Genomic DNA, 14,012 nt, shown 5'->3' on the forward strand with positions numbered 1-14,012 from the left:
TACCGTGGGAGGTGATACAGGACCACCTCTGCTCCAGCACTGTTGGAGGTCCGAGAATGATGCCTCAGGAAGAGAACGTACAGCTGGCCGTATCTGATCAGAGAACAGGGAGACATAAGTCATGCTGGTCATCTGACATCCTCCCATTCTAAATGCTGAGTTATCAGGCCATAGGTAAGTGAATTACAGGATACCCACTTCATCAGATATTCTGCATGAGATATTCTGCAGCCAACAGAAACATTTACAAAGAAAGTGCAGTTACCTTAAAGAAAAGAAATCTAATATTAAGTGAAAAACGGGGGATGCAAAACTAAATAGAACTTGATCACAGTATTTAAAAAAAAAACAAAACCTGCAAACTTATGCAGCATGTCCAAAACCACTGGAAAGAAGTACAGGTTGTTAATAGTCGTCCTTGAGTAATATGCTGTCTGTGCTCATGTGCTCATTCACGTCCGACTCTGCGACCCCATGGACTGTAGCCCACCAGCTTCCTTTGTCCATGGGATTTCCCAGACAAGAATAGTGGACTGCGTTGTCATTTCTTCCTCCAGGGGATCTTCCAACCCAGGGATTGAACCTGAGTCTCCCGCATTGACAGAGGGATTCTTTACCACTAGCGCCACCTGGGAAGCCCAGGGTAATATGCCAAGTCCATTTTTCTTCTCACTTTCTGTGATTTCCCAGTTTTGTAAAATGAATACATTCCTTAATCATAGGAAAGGATAATCACTTTGCATTTTTAAGCCTCATCTGATAAGTGTTGCTGTGACCAGTTCCTGTAGGCAGGTCTTTGTTCCAGGAGTTCACACTGTGCTGGGGCCTGCCTCAGGGACAAGGAAGGGTCTCCTTTTGCAAAGACTTCTCATTTTATCTTTTTCTATACCATCATGCCTCAGATTTCTTTAAAAAGAAAAAAAAAAGCACTCTAAGTGCTAAACATATTTTGCCATTTGGAAACCAGTTTTAGGCCATAGAAGAATCAGAAGTAATTTGGAAGCAAAGTGTTGATATTTGCTGAATTTGGATATATAGGAGATTCTCTGAATCAGTTTTATTTTTATGTTTGATATTTTCATAATAAAGTTTTAAAATTGAGCTATCTACATTTCCAAATGAAAGTAAACCTTCCTACACAAATAATGTAGGTCTACATCTGTTAAATAAAAAATGTAAATTATGTTTTTCTTTAGAACAAGTATGATATATTTTATGTAAAATAAGCTTTGATAACTCAGAACTAAAAAAAAATTTCTGAAACTGAGAAAGTGGCTCAATGGTCTCATTTGATCAGACTAATGGGGTGAAAAAAACTTCTCTAAGATCACAAAGTCAATCAAATCGGAAAAGAATGTCTGGAAGATGAGGAGCTTTCTACATTCATAAGACCCGGAAGTGGAGAAGGGGGGTCCTTCTCTTGTGTTCCGAGGCTACGGGAGCCAGGGCAGCCCTGGTGTGCTTACAACACCTCCTATCATGACAGCACTGAAAACAATTATGAGGAGGAATTCTCCCAAAGGACAGACATACATTGTCGCCATGGCAATGTCTCTCTCCGAGAGGCTCAGTTTAGTTGACTTTGGGGCAGCTGGTAATTCAATCTCAAACTTGGGCAGCTTCGACATGGTGCCAGCCTGTTTGGGGGAGAAATAAGTTTTTGCAGAAGCTTATTAAGCCCTTCTGATGTTCCAGCCCTCCCCACATCACAGCACTGAGGATACACATGCACCGAGTCTTCCCCTCCTTTTCAGGGTTCCAGGCTTAGGACCCATTCTTGATGGAGGTGGGATGGTATGGGGTGCCCTAGTGGTCAGAAGGAGCGAGCCTCTTGTCGGAGGAACTTGCCCCTTTGAAAGTTACAGGATCAGTTAGGCTGTTAGAGGAACAAGGTCAGAGGACTTTTTTAAAGGGAGGCTGACCCTTACCCGGAAGTAGAAGGGCTGCAGCACATTTCCAAGCACTGTGGTGGAGAGCAGAATCACGGAGCCCTCGGGACAGTACATGTACCAGTTCACGTTGATGTTCTGGCTCTTCAGGAGCTTCAGATTCCGCTTCTCTGGTAACACCTGACACAAAGTTCAAGAAACAGAAGCTTCATTTGAAAACAGCAAATGGGAAATTCCCTGGTGGTCCAGTGGTCAGGACTCTGTGCTTCTGCTTCAGGGAATGCGGGTTTGATCCCTGGTCAGGATCCTGCATGCCTCCAGGTACGGCCAAAATAATAGAAAAGAAAATACCTGAAAACTGACATAGTACACAAAGAAAATCATAAAAAGCAGAAGTTAGTAGTTAAGTAGAAAAAATAGTTTTGTTTATTACAGCTACCATTCTTCCAGCCCTGTGCTTATTAACACTTCCAAATCTTAGCTCATTTATTCTTTCCCTGCCCCCAAGGGCTGGGCATCATTAGGCTGATTTGGGGAGGAAAATAAGGCTCCAAGGGGCAAAGGAACCTGTGACAACCCAAGCAGCCCACCTCACTCCAGGGCCACCCAAGCCCCCACACTCCCAGGCACCATCCTCCCAAGAGTGGGGAGCATCAGCATCCTTGGTTGTCATGGATCCAGCAACGCAAACCGACGCCCTGGAGCCACATGCACCAAATCAGCCACCACCCTGCCTGCAGAATCAGCCTTCCTCCTGGTCTCCCGCTCAGTCTGAGGCTGGGGGTGAGGGGGTATCCTTCTTCTAACAGACGTGTTCATGAGACTCCATGTGCAAACCGAGTAACTATTTTATCATAATAGCACATTTAAAATATACTCAGAATCTCCTGATACATTAAGGAGTGCTGAATAGAGCCCAAGGATGATGTTAATGCTCCCAGAACACTGCCCTGAAGAACTGACTTGGAAGTCAGTGTTGGGGGCATAGGTTTCTCAATGATCCAGGGATAATAAACTAAACGTGTCAGAGTCCTCTTTCTTTCTTATTTCTTGAAGATCTTAAAACCACCTAGATGTCCTGAATGTACACTCTTCTACTTCTGAGAACAGAAAGATACTTTTAAATGACTGCCCCAGGAATCCTTCTGTAAAGCCACAATCCTTTCCTTGCTAGTCACAGGCACAAAATTCTATTTCTGTGCATATGGGATTCAGGTAGCTTTCCTTTCTGCCGGTCACTGAGGTACTGATAACCAACCTACAGCAAAGTACTACGGCATTCACAGCATCCTGTGTTACACAGGTGTGCCTCCTCCATTCGTACATTCTAAAGTAAATTACACTGGTTTCATTGGGACAACAAACTTAACACCTGAAAGAATTCTAACCCTCTCCACTTTGGCTCCACTTGAGAGATTTCAGGAGCTTTCTCAATAGATCAGGCAGCTGGAACATATTAATACATTACTGACCAGGGGATTTTTGCAGAAACTAAGGCCTGTGGCCAGCAATTTGTTATGTAAGTTAATATTGAAACACTCTGGTCAATTATGTCCCGGTAACATAAGATGCATTACTACGTCAGTAAGTTAGTTATTAAAAGATAAAGTCCAATGTAAACAACAGAGTGAAAAGGCAACCTACAGAACAGGAGAAAGTATTTGCAAATCATCTGATAAAGGGTTAATATTCAAACTATACAAACACTTCCTACAACTCAACAGAAAGAAGATAATCCAATTTAAAAACAGAGGGGACTTCCCTGGTGACACAGTGGCTAAGAATCTGCCTGCCAATGCAGGGAGGGAACAGGGATTCAATCCCTGGTCCGGGAAGATTCCATGAGTTGTGGAGCAACTAAGCCCATGGGCTACAACTGTTGAAGCCTGCCCTAGAGCCTGTGTTCCAGGAGAAGCTACTGTAATGTGAAGCCCTAGCACCGCAACGAAGAGTAGCCCCTGCTCACTGCAATTAGAGAAAGCCCTTGAGCAGCAACAAAAACCCAGCACGGCCAAAGATAAATTAAATAAATATTATTTTTTAAAAAAGAGGAATAGACACCATCCAGAGCACGAACAAAAAGCCAACAAGCCATGAACAAGGTGTACACCATCACCAATCAGAGAAATGCAAATCAAAACCACAATGAGATACCATCTGACACCCAGCAGGATGACTGCTATGGATAAAACAGAAAACAACAACTGTTAGTGGTGAGATGGAGAAACCGGAACCTTTGTGCACCGTTGCTGGGAATGTCAAATGGCGTAACCGCGACGCGGAAATGCCTCAAAAACTAAAAACAGAATTATTATGTGACCCAACAATCCCATTTGGGGGTTATATACCCAAAAGAACTGAAAGCAGGGTCTCAAAGAGATACTCACACACTTGTGTTAATAGCAGCATCATTCACAATAACCAAAAACTGGAAGCAATGCCAGTGTCTGTTGGTAGATAAATGGACAAATGGAATGTGGTGTATGTATTCAATGGAATATTTTTCAGGCTTGCAAAGGAAGGGAATTCTGATGCATGCTGTAACATGGATGAACCTTGAGGACATTACGCTAAGTGAGACAGGACGGCCAGAAAAAGACAAACAGTGCACGATCCCATTTATAGGAGGTAGAGGACCTTAAAGCAGCAAATTCATAGAAGCAGAAAGGAAACCTGTGGTTACCACGGGCTGGGAAAGGGGAAATGGGGAGTTGTTGTTCAATAGGTACTGAGCTTCAGTTTTACAAGATGAAAGTTCTGGAGCTCGGTTTCACTACAACATGAAAATACTTCACGCTAACGAATTATACACTTAATGGTTAAGATGGTAGATTTCATTTTATGTGCTTTTTATCACAGTTAAAAAAAAATCTGGGACTTCCCTGGCAGCCCAATAGTTAAAGCTTCCAATGCAGGGGGCAAGGGTTCAATTCTTAGTAGGGGAACTAAAATCCCACATGGCACAGCCGAAAAATAAAAATAAATAAAACAACAATATTAAAAAAAAAGTTTAAAAAAATATTCTTTTTAAGATGAAAAGGCAATTCATAAAACAGGAAACACAAATGTACAATACACAAAAGATGCTTAGCACCCTCCTAATGAAACATGCAAATTAAAATGGCTTTCCACCTCTCAAGATTGGCAAATGTCTACAGGTTTATGATATCTAGCTCTGCCAATGGTGTGGAAAATGGAGATTCCTATATTGCTAGTGAGAATGCAACTTCTGGAAGAAATTTACCAGTATCTGTTCAGGTTTTTACTTCTTATTCTTAATTTAGTTCTTACTTCCAATTTATTTTTTGGCCTTGTTGCACGGCATGTGGGATCTTAGTTACCTGATCAGGGACAGAACCTTCAACAGCCCCACCCCATACAGACCACCCATTGGAAGCAAGGAGTCTTAATTACTAGACCACCAGGAAAGTCCCTGTTCAGCTTTTTAGGTATTCATACCTAGATTATAATTTCCCTTCTAAGAACTGTGTCACCTAAGAATATAAAGCAACCTTTACAAGCTCATTCACTGCTTGACCTCACTACAGAATTTCTGTAATCACTAGGAAACAAAGATGTTCATGAACAAGAGTTGGTAAAACTGTAGCACATCTGCACACCTGAATACCAGTCAGAATAAGCTATGGTAGGATGTCTAAGAAATATCCCTATGCAAAAAAAAAAAAAAAAAAAGAGCCAGTCCTAAAAGTTTACACAGTATAACCATATTTCTAAGTGTAGGAACCAAGTGGAGGAACAGGCACCAAATTAGTTCATAATGGTTACTTCCAGGGATTATGGGGGACTTCTTACCTTCCATATAAAGTAAAAGTAACATCTGAATGTTTTACAAAAAAATATGTATGACTTGTAATTAGCAAAAAAAAACCCAAGTGAATTCAAAAAGCTGCTAAAACATGATCACAAACCTTTCTCTAGAACAGGTAAGTAATAAACATATGTTCTTGGTTGTTTGCTAAGTCCTACCTGACTTTTTTGTGACCCTGTAGACTGTAGCTCACCAGGCTCCTCTGTCCATGGGATTTTCCAGGCAAGAATACTGGAGTGGGTTGCCATTTCCTTCTCCTGGGGATCTTCCCGACCCAGAGATTGAACCTGTGTCTCCTGTATTGGCAGGTGGATTCTCTACCACTGAGCCGCCAAGAAAGCTCAAGTAATAAATATAATACCTGGTAAAATTCGATTCCTTGATCTGTGATGAAGACAATTTCAGTAGAACTGGTCCAGCAGAATCCTAGTATGTTGGCATTTTTGGTCTGAAAAGAATTGTAGAAAGATTTTTTTAATTAATAAAAATAAAAAAATGAATCTGTAATTTTTTTCAAAAGTTTAAAGTACCTTGCTGTTTATATCACTCTTTGATAAAAGTTACCAAGATGTGATTACTTATGAACAAATCATACTTTCTGTTAAATACAGTGTTCCCAGATATCCACCTGAAACACCTCACTGAAGCACCTGAATGTGAAGTCCTTCTTGTCAACAGGATGAGGGAAAGGACTGAGTTTGGCAGGAAGGTAAATGCCCAGCACTCTGATACCAACCTCTTACCTTTAGAAATCAAAGGACAGCTGATATGCTGAGTCAAACACATCATAAAAGCTAGTGGTATAAAGGTCTTAAGGCCTAAAGATTTTCTGTGGCGGTTACCCAATGTGGGGTTGAAGATCCTGAGCCCTGCCCTGAGTCACCTGGTGAAGAGCCCCGCTGGGAGCCTCAGGGCAGCCAGGCCAGGACCAGGCTCTGCTGCACAGAGCAACGGGGTCTGCCAGGGGCTAAGGTGTCCGCAGATGGGCCCCTCTTTGCTGAGAATCCATCAGAAGTACTAGCCACTCAGTCGTGTCCAACTCTTTGTGACCCCATGGACTGCCAGACTCCTCTGTTCATGGGATTCTCCAGGCAAGAATACTGGAGTGGGTTGCCCTTTCCCCCTCCAGGGGATCTTTCCGACCCAGGGGTCAACCCTGCATCTCCTACTTTGCAGGCAGGTTCTTTACCTCTGAGCCACCTGGGAAATCTGAGGAACCCAGGTGGATCCCCAGGTAGCAAAACCATTACAAACATGTGCAAAGACAAACCACTTTATCAGCAGCTTCTGCTGGGTTTCCTAGGTGCCAAGATGCTCTCTGAGCTGAGCCCCCTCTAGCTCATCACGCCCAGCAAATCTGATTAAAATGGATTAGAATCTCCACTGACGGGAGGGACGGAAAAGGAAGGAGACAAGGAGCGCAAGTCCAGACAACATCATCGGGAAAAAGGAGGAAATAACTCCTTTTCCAAAAACCTCCGAAGAGGCTGCTATGAAGGGAATCCAAGGTCTGACCCAGAAACGCCGCCCAGTGGAGAAGGGCAGGGGCCACAGGAAGACAACAGCCACCAAGGGCTGAAGGGGCTTGGGGTTCAACATCATCCATCCGTTTAATCCTGCCAGCTCCATCTTACAGCTGAAGAAACGCACTTTAAAAAATTTAAAAGGTGTCCGAAGTCAGAGCCAACATGAGGCAGATCCCAGGGTCCAAGCACAATCTAATTCCACATTCATGCTCTCAGTTACCCGGCTACCCTGTGCCTCTGGCCCTAGAGTTTACACCCACCAGCTCAGACAGAATCACCCCATCGGCCCATACCTTGCACTCCTGAGTGTACTCCAGCTGAGAACTATCCGGGATAAAATTAGAAAAATCCTGAAAGGAAAGAAATACACAAGAGGAGAAGTGTGGATCTTCAAGTACAAAGAGACAAGAGGAAAAAGACCATTTAAAAAGCGGTCAGAAAAAAAAAAAAAAAAACCCCACCACAGACAAAACCCCAAAGACAGGAAAAATAAAACAACTGATCTAGACAAAATGCCCCATTATCAGCAGCAGGTTGACAATTCCAGTTTTTAAAATGACTTAATCCAAATATTGTTAGAATTCAGAAACTGATTTTGAAAATGCATTCCTCAAATGACTGATTTCAGAGAAATGGGTTGCTATATTTTACAAGAGGCTTTCCAAAAATTCTAGCAGTTAATACTGACAGAAAGAAACAGGATTTGCCTTTCTCAACAGCTTTTTCTTTACAAATGGCGATGGTAAATACTGACAAAAGCCAAAATGCCAACAAGCTGCTCCAGATCTGAATATCTGCTCTTAGATCAAGCATTCAAAGATGAGAGAAATGAAAATATGAAGTTACTGAGGTGAGGCTAACTCCCAAAGTTGCCAAAAATATGCTTTGCAAAATCTATGGTTCCAGTTATCCATCAAAACAAAAGATGCCTGATGTTCCAAATAACTTTTAAAAAAACTTTAAGGGGATTCTCTGTGATTCCAGGGGTTAGGATCCCTCACTTTTATTGCAGGGGGCCCAAGTCTGGTCCCTGGTTGGGGAGCTAAGCTCCTGCAAGCCACATAGAGCAGCAAAAAAAAAAAAAAGGAAAAAATTAAAAAGAGGTACATTAAAAAAAATTTTTTAAGTCAAAAATGACAAACTAAGGCTGTGTTAAATATTTATCCATTTAAATGTCTTTCTCATCTTCAAGAATCCAAAAACTCAAACACAATGCAGCATGGAACTACAGTTTCCATGAAATTAAAATAAAAATGGGTCCTTTAACACTGGAATTTTGCAGTTCATTCTCTTCCAAATGAACTTCTAGTTTTATATTTCCCTATTCCGTATTTCTTATTATTTAACGTGTAGCTTTATTTGGTCTATTTTCTTTGCTCTCAAATGTCTGACTCTTTGCGACCCCATGGACTGTAGCCTGCCAGGCTCCTCTGTCCATGGGATTCTCCAGGCAAGAACACTGGAGTGGGTTACCATGCCCTCCTCCAGAGGATCTTTCCAATCCAGGGATAGAATCTGCATCTCTGGTGTCTCCTGCATTGCAGGCAGATTCTTTACCACTAGCGCCACCTGGGAAGCCCGCCAAATGTACTTCTAATGTCCTTTTCTTTGTACTATAAAGATGTCTTACCACGGTCTTTGAGGTCCTCTGAACCGCCAATATCTTATTTTCCAAGGAAAACTTGATGCACTTCACTTCTCCTTTGTCCTCCATTCTTTAAGAAGAAAAAGCAGGTGATGAGTTGTACAGTTCATGACTGCATTCTAGCTTCTATCATTTTATGAGAATAAAAAAGACAAGTTAAATATTCAGGAAGCAGTAAATCTTAGTTTAAAATGATAATGATGTTTCTGAAGCTTATAGGACTGCTTTTCAAACAGCAGAGTCCAACTGGCAACAGGAGGCAGAAGAAACTGACCAAATTGCACATAACAAGTGACTAAGGTGTTGCAAACACCGCATTTTCACCTGAGCCTCCGTTTAGCTGTCACCGATCTAGACCCCAGAGTAACTTTCTCCACACACTGCCACCTTCTCTCTCCATTGCCTTCACAGCAACGCCTTTTTTCTCCTGAGATGCTGGCAGCTGTGAGATATTTACTTACTTATTTCTGATTGAAGTATATAGCAGCTTTTTAAAAAGGAGTCTACTTTTTTGCACCCAGCACCCCACGGGCTGCGCCGCCCAGGACGGCTCCACCTCTGTCTTACAACCACCTCAAATAGAGGTCAAGAGGAAGCCAAGGGCTGGATCACAGGGGAAACTCTTGAAGGAAAGGGGTCACTCCCTGTCCTAATTATGGTGATGGTTTCATGTATCAAAACTCATCAACTGTGTATGTCAAATATATGCAGCTAGTAATAATCAGACCACAACAGAGCTATTAAAAGTGGCAAGACGTTTTTAAAACAGAGTAGGGAATTTCCTGGTGGTCCAGTGGCTAGGACTCGGCACTTTCACTACTGGGCCTGGGTTCACTCCCTGGTCGGCAAACTACGATCCTACAAGCCGCTCAGTGTGGCCAAAAAAATCAAAGACGGTAAACTCAATATCTCCCCTCAAGTCTTCCTGAGCCCCCTGGGCTGGATCATCATGGCCTCACTCCCACTTTCCACACCCAAGTGACTAGCGAGTCTTACCCTAAGCAACCTTCCTAAGCAACCCCGGAGAGCCTACTGGATGCCAGTCAACACTGTCTTTGGTCTACATTGCCTTCAGGCAGGTTTCCACTGCACCGGCTCAGAACACAGCAATTGTCTCTTAATGGGATACCTGACTCATATGACAGGTTCCCAACTAATCAAACTTCAATGCTGCACCAGTGCACTCTTCCCAAATACTGATCTTTTCGCCTTTTTAAAACAATCTAAATTGAGATAAAATCCACAGCAGAATATAGAGGGTTCAAGCTGACGCGTCAGTGGCCACCACCCATGCCTTCCCTGAGTGAAACCTCGTCTTCAGTTACACAGACAGGGAATTCCACCCCCCAACAGGGAGACTGCTTATCTTCGTGTTCTTTCCATCCAGAAGCCTCCTGTCCACCTAGAAGCCTCCCTTTCAGGCCTTGATCCTCTCTGAGGCCTTCCCTCTCCCAAGCAGTGGTCTTCCCCAGCCCGTCCCAAGATAAATGTCCATCTCTTCTCTGTGCCTCCATTCTGAGGAGACAGTGATTACAATATCTATCACAGTAAATACTATGCGTCCACTCCCTGCCTCCCAACACTAAATGTATGGGTTTTCCAAAAGGGGGATGTGCTCACATGCTCAGTGGCTCTGTCGAGTCTGACTCTTTGCGACCCCTAAAGGGGGCCAGGCTCACTCAAAGCCTGGAGCCCAGCACACTGCAAGCAGTGTTTTCCCAACAGAGGATGATCACAGAAACAGAGGCTGATTCATTTTCTACTTCAAAAATTGTTTTCTAGGGACTTCCCTGGTGGTCCAGTGTCTAAGAACTCTGTGTTCTCAATGCAGGGGGCCCAGGTTCCATCGCTGGTCAGGGAACCAGACCCCACATGCCACGAGGAAAAGAACCCACATGCTGCAACTAAGACCTGGCTCAGCCAAATAAATAAAAACCTAAAAAAACCAAAAAAGTAAAAACTGTTGCCTAGTTACACAGTCCAACTATAAAATGTTTTTAAAGTCACCACTGAACTGAGGATCAACTCTGTACCTTCCCCTCTGTAATCACAATAGTTAAGGTCATCAAATAGTTTATCATCCAAACTGAGATAATTCTGAAAGTGAAAGGAGCTGCTACCCATAGTTACATGGTTTCACTGGGATATACTGGGACATCCAGTCCCCTTAAGTATACTGGAAGCTGAGGTTTTAACACACATGATTACATGGCAAACACTGACCCAGGAATCTCCTCCATCTCCCAAACGCTCTGGAAAGTCCCTGAGTCAAAAGAGGAAATAAAGCCCCTCTTCCACCAAGAAACCGGAGTTACCAACGCTGACGCTCCTACTGGTTAATTTCAAAAGACACGAACTGGAGTATGTGGATCCCAAAACAACAAGCAAAGACTGCAAACCTTCACTCTGACAGGAAGTCCAAGGATATCCACCAAGACTGTATAGCAGGTGTCTGCTTCCCTCTTCCTACAGGCAGGGATATGCCCCACACCCAACATATAAAACAAGCTTCTAAATGAGAAACAGATAAAAACACCATTTTGTTTACACTGTTTGCAACAGTCTGGAAACGTCGATATGATAATTACCTAAATGAGATGGGATTCCTGTCATCAGGGCCTTTCACTACCACTCCAGTGGCTCCACCAGATCGAACGGCAAAAACCTGGGAGAAAAAGCAGTGACGTTTTACCATCCTGAACTCTGAAAGGCTCCAGACACCTATAACCACCTGCGAGGATGATTTCTGCTACGCTCCACCCTGGCTTCAGCTGAACTAACGTGGCACTTAGCAAACTGCGGATGCTTGGTGTCCACATAAATTTTAAGAAACAAGAGAGGAGTGACCAAAACAAGCTACCATTCGGCACGCTGCCCGCCGTGCGAGATCGGGCGGTCTTGGAGGCTGCAAGCTCTAACCCGTGAATGCACTTACGCACAGCCGGCTACTCAGCCAAGCTGCTCCCCGGGTTTACAAAATTCCCGAGAACAGTGAAAATCTCAGCGCCTAAATCCTTGACTGCAAGGGAAACTGATGACGAGAAGGCGTTGGGGAAACGCCGGCGTGCCACCAGCGGACCGCAGCGGCCGAGGGGCGCCGGGGTCCGCCCGGCTGTCACTTTCGGGGGAGAAAGCTCTGGCCGCGGCAGAGCCCGGTCACTCGGATGCCTCACAGGACGGGACTGGCGCGGCGGCCCTAGGCCTCATCCCCGGGCCCCCGACCCCGGCGCGCGGAACACCCGGCGGCATCGGGGGCGGCTGGCAGGGCGCGACGGGCCGCGCGGGGGAGAAGGGCGCGGGCTGGCCCGGACCTGCTTGTTGGCCTCGTCGAAGAAGACGCAGTTGACCGGGTTTGCCTTCTCGAAGTGCACCGGCCGCTCGCACAGTTCCAGGTAGTAGTCCTCCTCGCCCATGGCGGGCGCCGCGCCGGCGGCTGGGGGCCCGGGGGCGGCCGCCAGCGTGAAGCCGGTCGAGCAACACCGGATGTAATGAGTCTGGCCGGGCGGTGGCAGCGGTGGCGGCGATCTCGCGGGCGCTGAGGCCGCTTCCTGGTGCCACGCCCCTTCCTGGTGCCACGCCCCCAACCCTCCGGCACGTGACTCGCAGATCTCCTCACTTAAACTGGCGACTAACCGGCCGCCTCGTAGCTGTGGGGCCCACCGGCCGGAGACCAAACCGGGCTCTCCGCGGGAGGCTCCTCCCCTATGCGGTGGGGGCGGAGCACCAGGGCTGCCCAGCCGACGGAGGGTGGAGGGCAGAGGGGCGGAGGGCCTGACAGGGAAACACTTTTGGTGCAGTGGGCGGGCTTGGGCGCCCTGACGCCCAGCCGCACTTTTCCGGGTGGTCGGTGCTCCTGGCTCCCTGTCGGTCACAGGAAGCTTGCGCAGAGCAGCGTGCTCGTGTGGGGCAGGGCTGCCCCCTGGTCTAAAGAAAGAGCATCCTTCTAGAGCCTGTCTCTTACTAAGGGAGAGCATGGTCAGCGCCTGGATGCTCTGAGCGTGTAACGGGGAAAACTAGTTTAGATTGCGAGTCTGAAAGCCTCTTCATGGCTTTGATAGTTGAAGGGGATGGGGTAAGTGGCAGGTAGCTCCTCATTCAAGGGATAGGAGAGAGAGATGGGAGGGAAGGAGAGAAGCACAGATGACGCCCTAGATGTCCGTTCTCAACAAGCAGATACATTTTGACACCATTCTCTTAAGTTATAAAGTGGCTTGCGACGTTTGGCAGGAAGTAGGGAAGGTCAAGAATTGGGTTTTGGACACGTGAATCTGAAGAGAAATGATAGTTACACAGATGGATATATGGGCATCCCTGGTGGCTCAGACGTTAAAGAATCTGCCCTGCAATGCAGGACACCCAGTTTCGATCCTTGGAGGGGTTAAGATCCCTTGGAGAAGGAAATGACAGCCCACTCCAGTATTCTTGCCTAGAGAATCCCTTGGACGGAGGAGCCTGGCAGGCTATACAGTCCATGGGGTTGCAGAGTCCGACACGACTGAGCTACTAACACATATATAGGTCTGAAGCTCATCAGAAGAGTGACAAAACTGGAGACAGAAACTGGGAGTTATTGAAATACAGATGGTATTTGAAGCCATGGAATTGGGTGGGATCACCTAAGACAAGACCAGGAGCTGACTATGGCTCAGATCATGAACTCCTTATGCCAAATTCAGACTTAAATTGATGAAAGTAGGGAAAACTACTAGACCATTCAGGTATGACCTAAATCAAATCCCTTATGATTATACAGTGGAAGTGAGAAATAGATTTAAGGGACTAGATCTGATAGATAGAGTGCCTGATGAACTATGGACTGAGGTTCGTGACATGGTACAGGAGACAGGGATCAAGACCATCCCCAAGGAAATGAAATGCAAAAAACCAAAATGGTTGTCTAGGGAGGCCTTACAAATAGCTGTGAAAAGAAGAGAAGCAAAAAGCAAAGGACAAAAGGAAAAATATAAGCATCTGAATGCAGAGTTCCAAAAAATAGCAAGAAGAGATAAGAAAGCCTTCCTCAGCGATGAATGCAAAGAAATAGAGGAAAACAACAGAATGGGAAAGACTAGAGATCTCTTCAAGAAAATTAGAGATACCAAGGGAACATATCACACAAAGAT

General features: G+C 45.2%; 1 protein-coding gene across 1 annotated transcript in view; it reads right to left on the reverse strand.

The window, feature by feature from the left end:
• C24H18orf8 (chromosome 24 C18orf8 homolog) overlaps positions 1 to 12,442 on the reverse strand; it is a 29,164-nt gene extending 16,722 nt beyond the window's left edge. The window contains exons 1-8 of the mRNA XM_018039478.1: positions 12,201 to 12,442; positions 11,478 to 11,554; positions 8,875 to 8,959; positions 7,538 to 7,594; positions 6,080 to 6,166; positions 1,929 to 2,069; positions 1,534 to 1,637; positions 4 to 93 (exon numbers count right to left, since the gene is read on the reverse strand). Coding sequence (XP_017894967.1) covers positions 4 to 93; positions 1,534 to 1,637; positions 1,929 to 2,069; positions 6,080 to 6,166; positions 7,538 to 7,594; positions 8,875 to 8,959; positions 11,478 to 11,554; positions 12,201 to 12,302 — 743 coding nt within the window. The 5' untranslated portion in view covers positions 12,303 to 12,442. The remainder of the gene's footprint in view (positions 1 to 3; positions 94 to 1,533; positions 1,638 to 1,928; positions 2,070 to 6,079; positions 6,167 to 7,537; positions 7,595 to 8,874; positions 8,960 to 11,477; positions 11,555 to 12,200) is intronic.

Source organism: Capra hircus, chromosome 24, assembly GCF_001704415.2.
Source record: "Capra hircus breed San Clemente chromosome 24, ASM170441v1, whole genome shotgun sequence".
NCBI classification, from domain to species: Eukaryota; Metazoa; Chordata; class Mammalia; order Artiodactyla; family Bovidae; genus Capra; species Capra hircus.